Source organism: Equus asinus, chromosome 4 (assembly GCF_041296235.1).
Source record: "Equus asinus isolate D_3611 breed Donkey chromosome 4, EquAss-T2T_v2, whole genome shotgun sequence".
Taxonomy (NCBI): domain Eukaryota; kingdom Metazoa; phylum Chordata; class Mammalia; order Perissodactyla; family Equidae; genus Equus; species Equus asinus.
In genome coordinates, this window is record NC_091793.1 from 70,011,421 (window position 1) to 70,024,939 (window position 13,519).

At 34.9% G+C, this 13,519-nt stretch overlaps 1 protein-coding gene across 1 annotated transcript in view; it reads left to right on the forward strand.

Moving 5' to 3' along the window:
• PTPN4 (protein tyrosine phosphatase non-receptor type 4) overlaps positions 1–13,519 on the forward strand; it is a 204,936-nt gene that overhangs the window by 71,885 nt on the left and 119,532 nt on the right. The window contains exon 3 of the mRNA XM_070507486.1: positions 9,653–9,760. Within this exon, the coding sequence (XP_070363587.1) occupies positions 9,653–9,760 (108 nt within the window). The remainder of the gene's footprint in view (positions 1–9,652; positions 9,761–13,519) is intronic.

Here is a 13,519-nt window from a genome sequence, read left to right on the forward strand (position 1 = left end):
TTCAATGTCTATCCTTATGGTGAGTATCACGTTGTATTAATATCTGTAGTTTCACAGTAAGTTTTGAAATTGGGCAGTGTGAGTTTTCCAACATTTGTTCTTCTTTTTCAAGATTATCTTGTGCATACACATTTAGGATTGCTATGTCTTGTTGGTGGATTGGCCTTTTTGTCATTCTGTAATGTCCTTTTTGTCTCTTGAAAATTTTTTTTCCTTTCAAGTCTGTTTTATCTGATATTAATATGGGCATTCCTCCTTTCTTTTGATTTATCTTTTTCATGATTTCTTTTTTTATGATTTATCTTTTTCATGATTTACTTTCAACTTACCTGTATGTTTATATTTGGAGTTTCTTGGAGATAGCATACAGTTGGGTCACATTTTTTATAGCCTGTCTGCCCATCTCTGAGTTGTGAGTGAAAATTGATTTCCTCCAGAGAAGATTTTTATTTTTTTTGCCAATCACCTGAGGGCACCATCATCCCAGGACCACTTTCATTTTCTGACTTGGGGTTCTCAGACCACATCATAACATTTATTCTGGCCAGATAGGCAAGTTTTGTTTTTTTCTTTTTTAATTTCTTTGCTTTTCTTTGCCATTCTGCACAGCATGATTTTTTCCTTCTTTACTTTTACTCTGTGAGTATAGCCAATTTAAAGGTTGTGGGTCTCTTGTATTTCGAACCTGAACAGACCTGGGATCACTTCTGATTCCTAAATGTATCCTGTGGTCACAGTAGAAGCTAGAAAACTTAAGGGCTAGAAACTGCCTTGAGCATTTCTGAGTAGCTAGGCTTCTTGATTTCACTTTGCTTCAGATCTTTGTTTCTACCTTTTTTCATAGTAGCTTAGTAGCTGATTAAAACAAATTTTTTGGAAGTATTTTAACCTAGTAATTTAATTGCATTTTGAAGGATTTTTCTAGAGTTTATCATCTCCTGTGCTGCTGGAAATAGAAGTCATTGTTAATAGCAAAATAATTCTTTGAAGCAAAGTATTGTATACTGGCTATAAGCATGGACTCTTGAGCTAGATAACCTGGGGTAGAATGTAAACCCTGCTGGTTACTACCTGTGTGATTTTTAGAAACCAGTGTTTCTTCTCTGTGCCTCAGTTTCCTCATCTTTAAAGAGTCTTAATAGCACCTATCATATAGGGTTGTTATGGTAATTAAATGAGGCCATACATGTACACTTACAACAGTGTCTGGCGTAGGAAGTATTCAGTAAATATTGGCTGTTATTATTAACTTTGTAAGCCATAACTCTTATTTTTGGGTGCTCTTTCACTTTATGTTAAAACTTTTCCACTGACTTGCATATAGAAAAAGTTGTCAGTTTTTCATCTGTAGAAACCATACTTTATATCTGGAGTACCATATTATTTGGTTTCCCCTCTTCCTGTTTTATGAATTAGTTTCATGCAGGAAGAAAAAAACCTATTGCCACTTTCTTAAGCCACTACTAACTCTTACATTGCCCATCAGTAAGTAACCTTGTTTATCAAAATCACTGTGTTTGTTATCTCTTGAAGTTTATGTTGTTTCTTAAGAATCTCTCCTTTCTCTAAACCCTAATGAGAATCTATTCCTATGGGGTATTCATCATCCAGGAAGGTAATCAAAGTCCAAAGCCTTTCGGTCTTTATGACTTACCTAACCTACTACATAATTGTCTTTTTTTCTTGTGTGAAAATTTTCCTCCTTTCCATCTTCAGAAGGGCATCTTAGGAAATAAGGAATCTTAGAGCCAGGAGGAACCTCAGAGATCATCTACTCTAGTTGTTTTCAGACATTTAAAATATGGAATCCCTTTTTTCCCAGTGAAGATGTACACTCACACACAGACACACGTTTATATATGTGTGCGTGGGGGTGAGTATAATGGATCAGTTATAGTTGCTGTGGTTGAAGCAGGAAGCCCAAATTTGGCCATCTTGCAATTTTCTGCCCCCAGTGCATCAGCCCCTAAAGCTAAGTCTGCTCACTGAGCCCTAGGCACTGCATAGGATAGTTTTTAACTCTGGTCTAGCCTATCCCATAGGTTAGAGTTGGTGAAACTGGCCTAGATGGAAACAGAATCCACTCAAGGCTACATACTAACTAGCCAAGTAGGGACTTGGCCTATTTGCTGTTTCCGTTTTACTGTACTACGCTCCGAAGTATTCTTCCTGCCATAGGTCTGTAGAGCTGCTGCTTAGTGTTTTCTACAAACTTGTCTAACACATCTGTCCTTGTGCTTGTCCTGCCAGCAAAAATCTCACTTTTGCCTGGCAGTTGTTATTGACTTAAAATTCTAGTGATAAACCTAAATAAATTCTGTTAGGGATGGTCTCGTCATCTTTAGAGAAACTATTTCCAAATGCCTTGCTCTCTAAGTGTCTTGTGAAGCAAGAAAAACTGAAGGACTAGGAATGCCTGCAAAGGGACTACAAGTAACATAAACTTTAAAATTTAGGCCACTTTATCATTTACTCATTCACTTACTCAACTAACCAAATATTTACCCATTGCCTTCTTTGGCAGTCACTGTTCTACCTACTGGGGATTTTCATACATGTTAAGCTTCTCCATGAGCTATTTTCTTACTCTTCATTCTGACCCTGGGCAATCTCATCTACTATGTGGCTTCAGTATTTTTTACTTCCTATGATTGAGGTACTGTGTCTGCCCTATGAGTAAGGCCTGGGTGGAGGCCCCCAACTTCCTAGTCACCTATCCTGTGATTTAAAATTGGTAGCAAGGAGTTGTGATGCATGAGAAATGCTGGTGGCCGGCCCCTTCTGCAGAGATACTGTATCCTTTGGCTAAGATCTGAGGATAAGGAATTTCCATTTTTGCCATACTTACCTGGAGTGGAGCTTGCATAGTGTTGGCCTGGGAAGAGGAGAAAGGAAGTGGGTCATGGCTTAAGTGCCACAGACTTTCATTGTTCTTACTGAAATTTAGTAGAATTTCTTGAAAAAATGCTATTTGATTTGTTGTATGCTCTTAGGACAATTCCATGAGACTTTAAATTCTTGGCTTTTTTGTTTTTGTTTGTTTTTTAATTATTTTCACCAGCAGTAGTTGTTTTGCTGGGGAGCAGGTTCATGGAGCTTCTTTCTTAGCATGATTACCTGATTGATTTTTGAGCATTGAACCAGCCTTGCATCTCTGGAAAATCCTACTTAGTCATTGTGTATAATCCTTTTGAGATATTGCTCAATTCCATCTGCTAATATTTTGTTGAGGAATTTTGCAGCTATGTTCATAAGGAATATTTGTCTATAGCTTTCTTTTTTTGTACTGTCTTTGTCTGGCTTTGATATCAGGGTTATACTGGCTTCATAGAGTGAGCTGATTTTCTGGAGATAGGATGAGTAGAATTATTCTTAATTCTCATTTAAGTGTTTCTTGGAATTCTCCAGTGAAATCATCAAGCTAGGAAATTTCGTTTGGGGGGAGATTTTTTTTAAGTATTATTTCATTTGCAAAAATAATTATACAGCTATTCAAAGTATCTATTTCGTATTAGGTGAATTTTAGTAGGTTTTTGATCGTTTGAAGAGTTAGTGCATTTCATCCAAGTTGTCAGATTTATATGTATGACTACTTACCTTGTAAAGATATTTGGAGTGTGTACTGATATTCTCAGTTTTAATGTAATTGGTAATTTGTGTCTCCTCTCTCTTTTTTCTTTATTACTCTTGCTAGAAGTTTTTAAATTTTATTGATCTTTTCAAAGAACCAGATTTCCATAGATTTTTGCTCTTACGTGTGTTACTTGTTTTCTTCTGTTTATTTGCTTTTTCTAGTTTTTTTTTTAAGGAGTTTAGACTATTGTTTTGAGACCTTTCGTTTTTTTTCTAATGTAAACATTTAACTCTGTAAATTTTCCTTTCATCTCTGCTTTGGCTGTATCCCACAGCCAAATTTTGATATGTTGCATTTTTTAAAAATTTTATTTTATTGTATTTTTTATTTCCCTGACTCCTCTTTATCTTGTGGGTTACTTATAAATGTGTTCTTTAATTTCTTGGTGTTTCATTTCTAAATTTTTCTTTATGTTACTGTTTTTCATTTTTACTTCTATGTGATTTCAGTTGTTTTCGATTTGGTAAGTTTTTTTTTTTTATGACCCAAGATATGGTCTGTCTTGTGAATGTTGAAAAGAATGGGTATTCTGTTGTTGAGTAGAGTGTCCTGTAAATGTCAGTTCGATCCTGTTAGTGGTTGTATTGTTGAGTTTTTTGGGTAGTTGGTCTTGTTTAGTACATTTTACATACATAAATTATCATAGTATATTGGTAACAACATTTTACCACCTCGAGTGAAGTATAGAAACTTTTACCTTCCCCTCTTTATAACTGTCTTAAAATTTTTTCTTTACATACGTTGGCCAGCATATCAGATAATGTTAAAATTTCTGCTTTAACCATCAGACGTAATTTAATGCTAAAGACAAGCATAGGCTTTTATATTTTCCCCAATTTCTCCCATTCCTTTGTTGTTGTTTTCTGTTTTTCCAAGTTTCCTTGTATTATTATTTCCTTTCTGGGTGGAGAAATTTTTTAAGGCATTCTTTTTAGTCATAGTCTATTGGTGATAAATTCCCTTAAGTTTTCTTTTTTCTGAGAATGTCATTATTTACCCTTCATTCCTATAGAATATTTTCTCTTAGTAGAGAATTCTGGGTTGACACTTCTTTTCTTTCAGCACCTGGGAATTGTTGTGCCACTTCCTCTGGCCTTATGGTTGCAGATGAGAAATCTGTTTTAATTTGAATTCATATTCCCTTTAGGTAAGCATCTAATTCTTTTTCTAGATTTTTCAAGATTCTTCTTCAAGGTTCTTTCTTTTTTCTTTTGTTTTCAGTAATTTGATAATGACGTGTCTCAGGGTGGATTTGTTTGGATTCATTTTGATTGAGGTTCACTTGGATTCTTAAATCTGTGCTTTTGTGAAAATTTCAGCTATTTCCTCAAATATTTTATCATCTTGAAACTCTTTCTCTTTTTTTAGAGATTCTAATGTAACATGATTGTTTTATATATCTATATATGTATGTGTATATATATATGGATTTTTTTTTTCCCCATTGTCCCACAGGTCTCTGAGGGTTAGGTCATTTTCTTCAGTCTGTTTTCTATGTGCTGTTTAGATTGGGTAATTTATATAGCTCTATCTTGAAATTCCTTGATTGTTTTCTGTCTCATTTTTATTGAGCATATCTGGTCAGTTTTTATTTTATTTCTATTACTGGTGTGGGTTTTTTTTTTTTTTTTGTATTTTGTTTTGGTTTTGCTGAGGAAGATTCACCCTGAGGTAGCATCTGTTGCCAGTCTTACTCTTTTCTTTGTGTATATGAGCCGCTCCCACAGCATGACCACTGACAGATGCGTGGTTTAGGTCTGCACCCAGGAACTGAACTTGGGCCACCAAAGCAGAACACACGGAACTTAACCACTAGGCCACTGGGGCTGGCCCTATTACTGTATCTTTTCAGTTACATATTTTTCATTTGGCTCTTTTATGTCTTCTGTTTTATTAGAGAAATTCTACTTTTTTCAGTTTTCTTCTTAGCATTCATAGTGGTTTGTTGAAACATTTTTATGATGGCTGCTTCAAAATTCTTGTCAGGTAATTCCAACATCTGAGTCATGGCCATGTTGGCACCTGTTCATTATTTTTCTCATTCAAGTTGAGATTTTCCTGGCTCTCTGTATGATGAGTGAGTTTAGAGAGTATCCTGGACATTTTGGGCAATATATTATTAGACTTTAGATCATATTCATATTCAATCTTTTTTGTAACAGGGAGTCACCCTGATAGCGTATTTGGTCCTGACCTGCTTTTGTAGGTTGTGATTCTAGTGATAATTTGGTTTCCAGAACCTTTTGCATTACTATTCTGGTCTACTTCATGTGTTATCCAGAGACCTGACTGAAAACCATGCCTGTATTCCACACTGTAGTTGAGTTTTTAAACCTTTTGCTCTTGTAATTTTGGTCACTTTCACATGTGGTTCTTATGGGTATCTAAGATTTCCTTTCAAGGGTTATCTCTTGTCTAATCTACCTCCTCTCCCAAATCTTCCTCCCTCTCTCTGGTTGGCAGATCCCACTTGCTACAGCTGGGTGGTGGTGGTAGTGGAAGTCAAGGCTTCACTCTCAGCTTCTACTGTCAGCATCCCAATGGAGGCTTCCAAGCCCTGCCTGTTACCACCAGGCTGAGGTGGAAATTCAGACTGTGCACTCAACTTCTACTGATACCTCAGGAGAGAGATACTGTGTATTGCAGCTTGCTGTTAGTTGGCAGAGAGTAAAAGACTAGACTTCCCACTTGCTGCCAGCTAGTATCAGGAGGCACTGGAGCTCTAGGTTCCCTACTTGATTTCCATGGCACTGCTAGGGACAGGCTCAGTTTTTTCCATTGGGTTTGGCAGGAGTAGGGTCAGCATTATCAGATTTCTCTCTTGCTAAATACCCTTTTCCTAATCATTTGGCTAGAGAAAGCAGGCTTCTCTTGGCCTCTTTACATCAGCGCCTATTGGCATTTCTGGGTTGTAGGATTCTCTAGCACCAAGTCTATCGTATATGGGAGGTGAAAAGAAAACCCATGATTGAGAGTCTGTAAATAAACCCATACATTTATGGTCAACAGATTTTACCAAGAGCCTTCAGTGGGGAAAGAATAGCTTCTTCAACATATGATGCTTGGACAGTTGGACATCCACATGCAAAAGAATGAAATTGCATCCCTACTAGGTATATACCTACTGTATACAAAAATAAACTCAAAAAGTTTGCCAAAGAACTGCATGTAAGAGCTTAAACTATATAATTTTTAGAAGAAAATACATGGGTAATTCTTCATGACCTTAGATTTGGCAGTGAATTCTTAGATATGACACCAAAAGCACAAACATCAAAAGAAAAGAATGAGTAAATTGGGCTTTACAAAAATTAACAACTTTTGTATATCCAAATATATGATCAAGAATGAAAAGATAGCCTACAAAATGGGAGAAAATATTTGCAAATTATATATCCAACAGGGGTCTAGCATCCAGAATATAAATAGAACTCTTAGAACTCAACAACAAAAAGGATTATCAACCCAACTTTAAAAAATGGGCAAAGGACTTGATTAGACATTTCTCCAATGATAGACAAATAACTAGGAAGCACATGAAAAAATGCCCGATGTCATTAGTTATTTTGGAAATACAAATCAAAACCACAATGAAGTACCACTTGATATCCACTGGGATGGCTTTAATCAAAAGAATAGAAAATAACAGATGTTGGCTAGGATATGGAAAATTGGAATCCTCGTGTGTTGCTGGTGGGAATGTAAAATGATACAGCCACTGTGGAAAGGAGTTTGATGGTTCCTCAAAAAGTTAAACAGAATTTCCATATGATCCATCAATTCCACTTCTGTATATATGCCCAAAGAATTGAAGGCAGATACTTGTACACCAGAGTTCATGGCAGCATTATTCGCAGTACCCAAAAGGTGGAAACATTCCAAATGTTCATCAGCTGATGAACAAATTGTGATATATCCATATAATGGATTATTTAACCATAAAAGGGAAATTAAGTGTGGCTACATTGTACAACATAGAAGAACTCTGAAAACATCGCGAGTGAAAGAAGCCAAATACAAAAGGTCGCATATTGTTCCATTCCATACATATGAAATATCCAGAATAGGTAGATCCACAGAGACAGAAAGCAGATTAGTGGTTGCCAGGGCCTGAGGGAAAGGGGAAAAAGGAATATTTTTAATTGATATGGTATTCTTTTGGGGTGATGAAAATGTTTTGGAACTAGATAAAAGTGATGGTTGGACAATATTGTGAATGTCCTAAATGCCACTGAATTGCACACTCTAAAATGGTTAATTTTATATTATAAGAATTTTACCTCAATAAAAAGAAATGGAGCCAGGCTGCCACCTTCTTTTCACCTTTCAGAGTTTTCTTATTTTTAATGTTTGCTTGTCTTTTTTTTTAGTTTCACTTAGCTGGAGGTATAGGGAGAAATGCATCTACTTCGTCTTGTCCATAGAAGAGTACCTTAGACTCATCTTAGTAGCTTTTTAAAAAAACTAATGCTTGAGCTCTATCCTGGAGCAGTTTAATGAGAATGGGAGAGGGGTGAGGGAGGTGAGTTGCATCAGTATAAAAACTGTTCACGGGTTATTGGAATGGGGACCTCTGTTGTGAAGCACTGTTTGAAGCACATGCTTCTCGCCATTAATGAGTTTTGCAAATAGCCATTTCACCCAGTCTGGCCAATAAGACGTGATGGGAAGCTCTTTGTAAGATAACCGTACAAGGAAGGTTGTTCTTTTGAACATTGTCATGGTATGGGTATGAATCTTAAAATTTCTGTTACCATCTTGCTAACAGCCTACAAATGCAGCCAACACCAGGAATGTGAATAAGAGAGATGGAAAGAAACCTCGTACTTGGTTACATCTCTCATTTGCTGAATTAGCCAGTTCTGAAGTCTGTTATACCCCTGTACTTTTCATCATATGAGAAAATATGTGTCCTTATTGTTTCAGCTCTGAGTTTTGATTCTAACTTATACCTGGAAGCTTACCAAACTACTGTAGCTAATGAAAGGAAAACTTAGTTGTAAAATATAGCACTGTTTACTAACATGTTTTTCTAATATTTGTCTTAATACTGCTGTGAACATATTGGTATGTATAGCTATTTCCCCCAATATTGGATTTTATTTTTCGCTCAGGTTAGGATGCCAGAAGTAGTCAGTATTGTTATTGCTCTTGTGTAATATTTCCAAATTGCTTTCCCAACAGATTATATCTATCTGCAATGTTAGCAACAATAAGTAATTTTTGTCCTACTTGTTGGATTTTACTTTTTGGATTATTGTTTGCTCATGGCATGTCATTATAGTGTTCCACTTTGATTTCTTCTGTTACTGAACATGTTGATCATTTCTTTATGTATTTATGTGTTAGTTACATTTATTTTTTAGGGAATTATCTAGTCATGCCCTTTGTACCACAACTTTGCAGATATGCAACTTACGGAAGTTACAGTTATTCTTACTAAAGCAATAGGATAATAAGTAATGCCTAAATGATAGAATTGGTGTGAGGTTAAAGTGAGATATTTTTCTAAAGTTCTGTGAACACTTTTATAATTAAAGTATTAATTCTTTATCAGTTTGTTGCAGGTAATTTTCACCTTTTTTGTTTCCCTTTTTGTGGCACTATTTATTTTACACACACAAATTTTAAATTGTATTTAGTCAAATACATCACTTTCTAGTCATAACTTAAATGGTAGAATAAAAGCAATAAGACAAATGATATGGATGTATACATGAGTTAAGGTAGCAACAATATAAAATTACAGAAATACTGTGGTGATAGCCTGAAAGCAGAAGGCATTTTTAATCAAAAGTTTTCCTTATGTCTTCATATTTATTTTGTACTCTTTGGACCAGTTTGCCTAAAGTCACACTGTTTTTTAAGTACTGTGTCACATGTGAAGTCTCTATTCCCAACCACGTTGTTGGTGGGGAAACAGTTGCCAATTTAGTGGAAGAGGAGAAAAGTCCAAGAGATTAAAAATATGAAAGTCTATAGCCTGTCAGTGTTGATTTCCTTTTATTTTTCTTCCAGAAACATGATCAGGGGCAAGTTCTTTTGGATATAGTCTTCAAGCATCTGGATTTGACTGAGCGTGACTATTTTGGTTTACAGTTGGCTGATGATTCCACAGATAACCCAGTAAGTTTAAGCTGTTGTCTTTCATTTTCATTTTAGTTTTTCTCTCTTTTCAGAATACAAAGTCTTTTCTGATTTATAGTGTTCACTGATTTAGTGAGTTTTTAAATTAATTTTATTAGAAGTAATTCTTTTGCCTTTCTTCCTCATTTTCTTGATGTTTTCATCTGTCAGTTTATTCCCTTAAGGTTTTCGTAATTATAAGTCAATCTGTAAATCTAGCACTGATTTCTTTCTTTATGTGTCTTAAACAACTGAGAAGCAAATCTATGCTTCTTGACGTAAAGAGAGAAAATTGGGCATAAAGGTTAAAATATTAACTTAATACTAAAATGTTGAAGTAAAATATTTAAAGATATTGTTGTATCTTAAGTCTTATGTAAATTAGCCTGCATTAAGATAAAATTAGTTTTTCATGGCATTCATGGTGAGCTGTTTCTAACCAAAATTCTTAATTTGTTGTGTAAATTTTCCAAAAAATTGAGATAGAGATTAAATTTCAGAGCTCTACAATTCTTGGGCATTAAGTTCCTTAGATTGGTACTAATTTTTCAGTGGTTGCAGTCATGATTCTTTTTATTGGAAAGATAAGATCATAGAAATAGAAGATAGCGTGTGATGAATAACAGCAATGTTTAATTCTTTGTAAATTTATGTGGTTATACAGTGAGAGTCTTTTACAAAACAATACAATATGCTTTTGATTAGTATAAGAGAATGACTATTTTGAAGGAAGTGTTTTGTATAGTTTAGAAAAATTGGAAGGTTGAAGAAATGATTCTGGATCAGTGTTTTAGAAATCAGTTTGTAAGGCCATATTAATAGAATGGCTATAGAAAATACAAATAACTCTTGTGAGAAAAGTAGAGTTTCTCGCTGTATTTCTTGTGTGTGCGCTCTCTCTCATATTCAGGATCCTAGGTCTCTGAATGAATGATTAGTGAGAAGTAAATACAAAATGTTCGATATTACTTTTTCTTCATTACTGATTTTGTATGAAAAACTAGGAGGATGTTGTGGCTAAAACAAAGCAAGGCCCAGCTAGTGTCAGTGGAAATAAATACTTTTGTGCTGAACTAAAATAAAAACAAACTTTCCTCATACTTTGATGCCTTCACCAGATGACGTGAGCTTCTCCAGGGGCCTAGTGGAGTAGTTATTTCTTGGTAAATAAACAGACTTGAGAATGGAAGTGAGTAGAAATGTCAGTAATGTAGCCTTTCCCAGAAAGATAAATTGTTAGCCAGGCAAATACCTGAAAGGTGTCCACCACACTTCACTATGTGCAACATTGAAATAAAAAATAGATAATCCTTAGATTATCTTGCTGACACTCATAGCAGACCCTCTAGCTATAAGGCTGTCTTTAGATTGATTGGAGAAGTGACAAGACAACAAAGGAGAAAGAGACCAGCTACTTAGCACCATGGTCACTGCCGTAAGTATGAAAAACCATTATTCCTGAGAAAGTATTCCAGAAAGACTAATATTGAGATTACATAAATTACAAGAGATAAAAATTCTGTCGCATAAATTTGTATGCAAGAAGACATTTCTATTCTAAAACAATAACAGCAGGATGAATGTGGGGAAGCAGAGCTATTTTGAGCTGGGTTGATCTTTCTGCTATCTCCTACCTGGTCTTACTTTTCTATCTTGAGCATTCCTTCCCAAATAAGATATATTCCCAGGTCCAAGTGTCCAATTGCTAATGATCCAAAATAATTCTTCCTTAAAAATTAGAATTTTAAAGACCCAAAAGAAGCCTTAGAGATTATCTTGTCTAATAACCTTATTTTTCATGAGAAATTATCTCCCAGTCCAAGGAGATAAAGCCCGAGCTACTTGCTGGCATCAGTGAAACAAGACTTGGATCTCCTAACTCCCCATGCAACTCTTTTCCACAACACAACAATTTCTGTGTTTAAATGTTCAGAAGAGTCTGTGAAATACCAAAAATATGTCCAAAGAAGGACCTTTAGAGCACAGATTTTGTAAGTATTTTCCCATTTCTGGTTGCCAATATGAAATATATCAAGACTTTGAGGATAATTAATGGACTGAGGGAAAGGGATGCCATTCTTAAAAGGAGAAAGGAGTAAGGGAGTAACATTTATGCAACATCAATTGAGGACTTGTTAGTAAACCAAATTCTCAGAATAATCTTATGAAAGTATCATTAAAGTTCTTTTAAAGATGAAAAACTGAGGCTTACAAAACTTATTTAATGACAGAGATAATTAAGTAGCTGAGAAAAGATTTGAACTTGTACCTGATTCCAAAGCCTATATACTCTTCCTACCGAAAACTGTTGCTTCCCAAGAGATGATGATGTAGATGCACATGACTCATAAAATGAGCATACTGAGGAGAGGAGGTACCATACAATGAAATTACCAGCAGGGATGAAAAGGAATTTGACAGTATTCTAAAAGGATTAATCCTTATCAGTCCTTAGTTCAGAGTTTTTCATCTTAAAGCTTGTCTATGTTATATATATGTGTATATGTGTTATGTATATATGTATATGTGCTCATATATGTTGCATATGTATGTTATATGTATGAGTTAGAGGATCAGAACTAATATTGTCTTAGGTACATAGACATTGAAATTAATTTAATTGGACTTATAACCGATAAACTAAAAAAGCACCCAGCGTTTTATTGTGGTCTTATATGTAACAAATATTAGAATCTTAGTTGACTATCCTTTTCTTTAGAATTTTCCTTGGTAATGAGTGCCATTGCAACAAACAAAATTTCTTAAAGAAAAGCTTTGACTTGTTGAATTTTCTCCTGCTTTCATTTAAAAACTGTTTATTACAGCTTTAGCTGTTAGCATAATGTCTTATATAATAGTAGTATTTAGTCATTGTTTGAGCAAGCGAAGTAATGACATGGTTATAATTTATTATGCATAATTTCTTTAATTTTATAAGCACTTAAAGTTGGCTGTTCCTTTGTGGCCTTTATCAGCATGATGTTCATCAGAGCCTGGAGATTATATTATTCACGTGCATTTACTTTTTTATTTTATTTTTCCCCTAAAGTGAATAAGAGTCGATTTCTCTATTACTGTTGACTTGTTTTTCCTGCAGTTTCGTCCTTTTGATACTTTGTGTTGTGGTTATGATATTTTACTGGTTTAGTACTGTTTTCATATTCCCTAGTCTTTTAGCTTTCAGACTTGAAGTTATATCAGAATTACCTGAAGGCTTCTTAAAAATACGGATTTTGGGCCCTATGCCTAGAGTTTCTGATTCAGAAAATCTGGTGTGGAGCTCAAGAATTTGCATTTCAAACTAGTTCCCTGGAATGCTTATGCTGCTAGTCGAAGGAACCACATTTTGAAAATCACTGTTCTAATCCAGTAGGCTGTTAATTAAGACTACTGAAGCAAGAATAATTCATAGAGAATAGCTTGGTTTATCCTTTGAAGATTCCTTTTACTTAACTCAGAGTTCTTGAATTACTTCATCAGGTTTGAGGAAATATATGAAAAGTTACATAGAGGATGACTTATTTCAACAAGCCATATTTTAGTACAATATGATTGCTAAAATGCTTGCTATTATTTCACATATGTCAGTATTTCTCTCGTATTCCTTTCATCTGTTTCTACTGCAATACATTAATTCAGGCTCTTATTACCTATTGTATAAACCTCTTTGGTAACCTGCAAAATGTTAGATTTTTGCTTTTGGTCTCTTTTAACCCTGTTCCATTTGGGAAGGGAATGACAGGGATCTGGGGTGCAGAG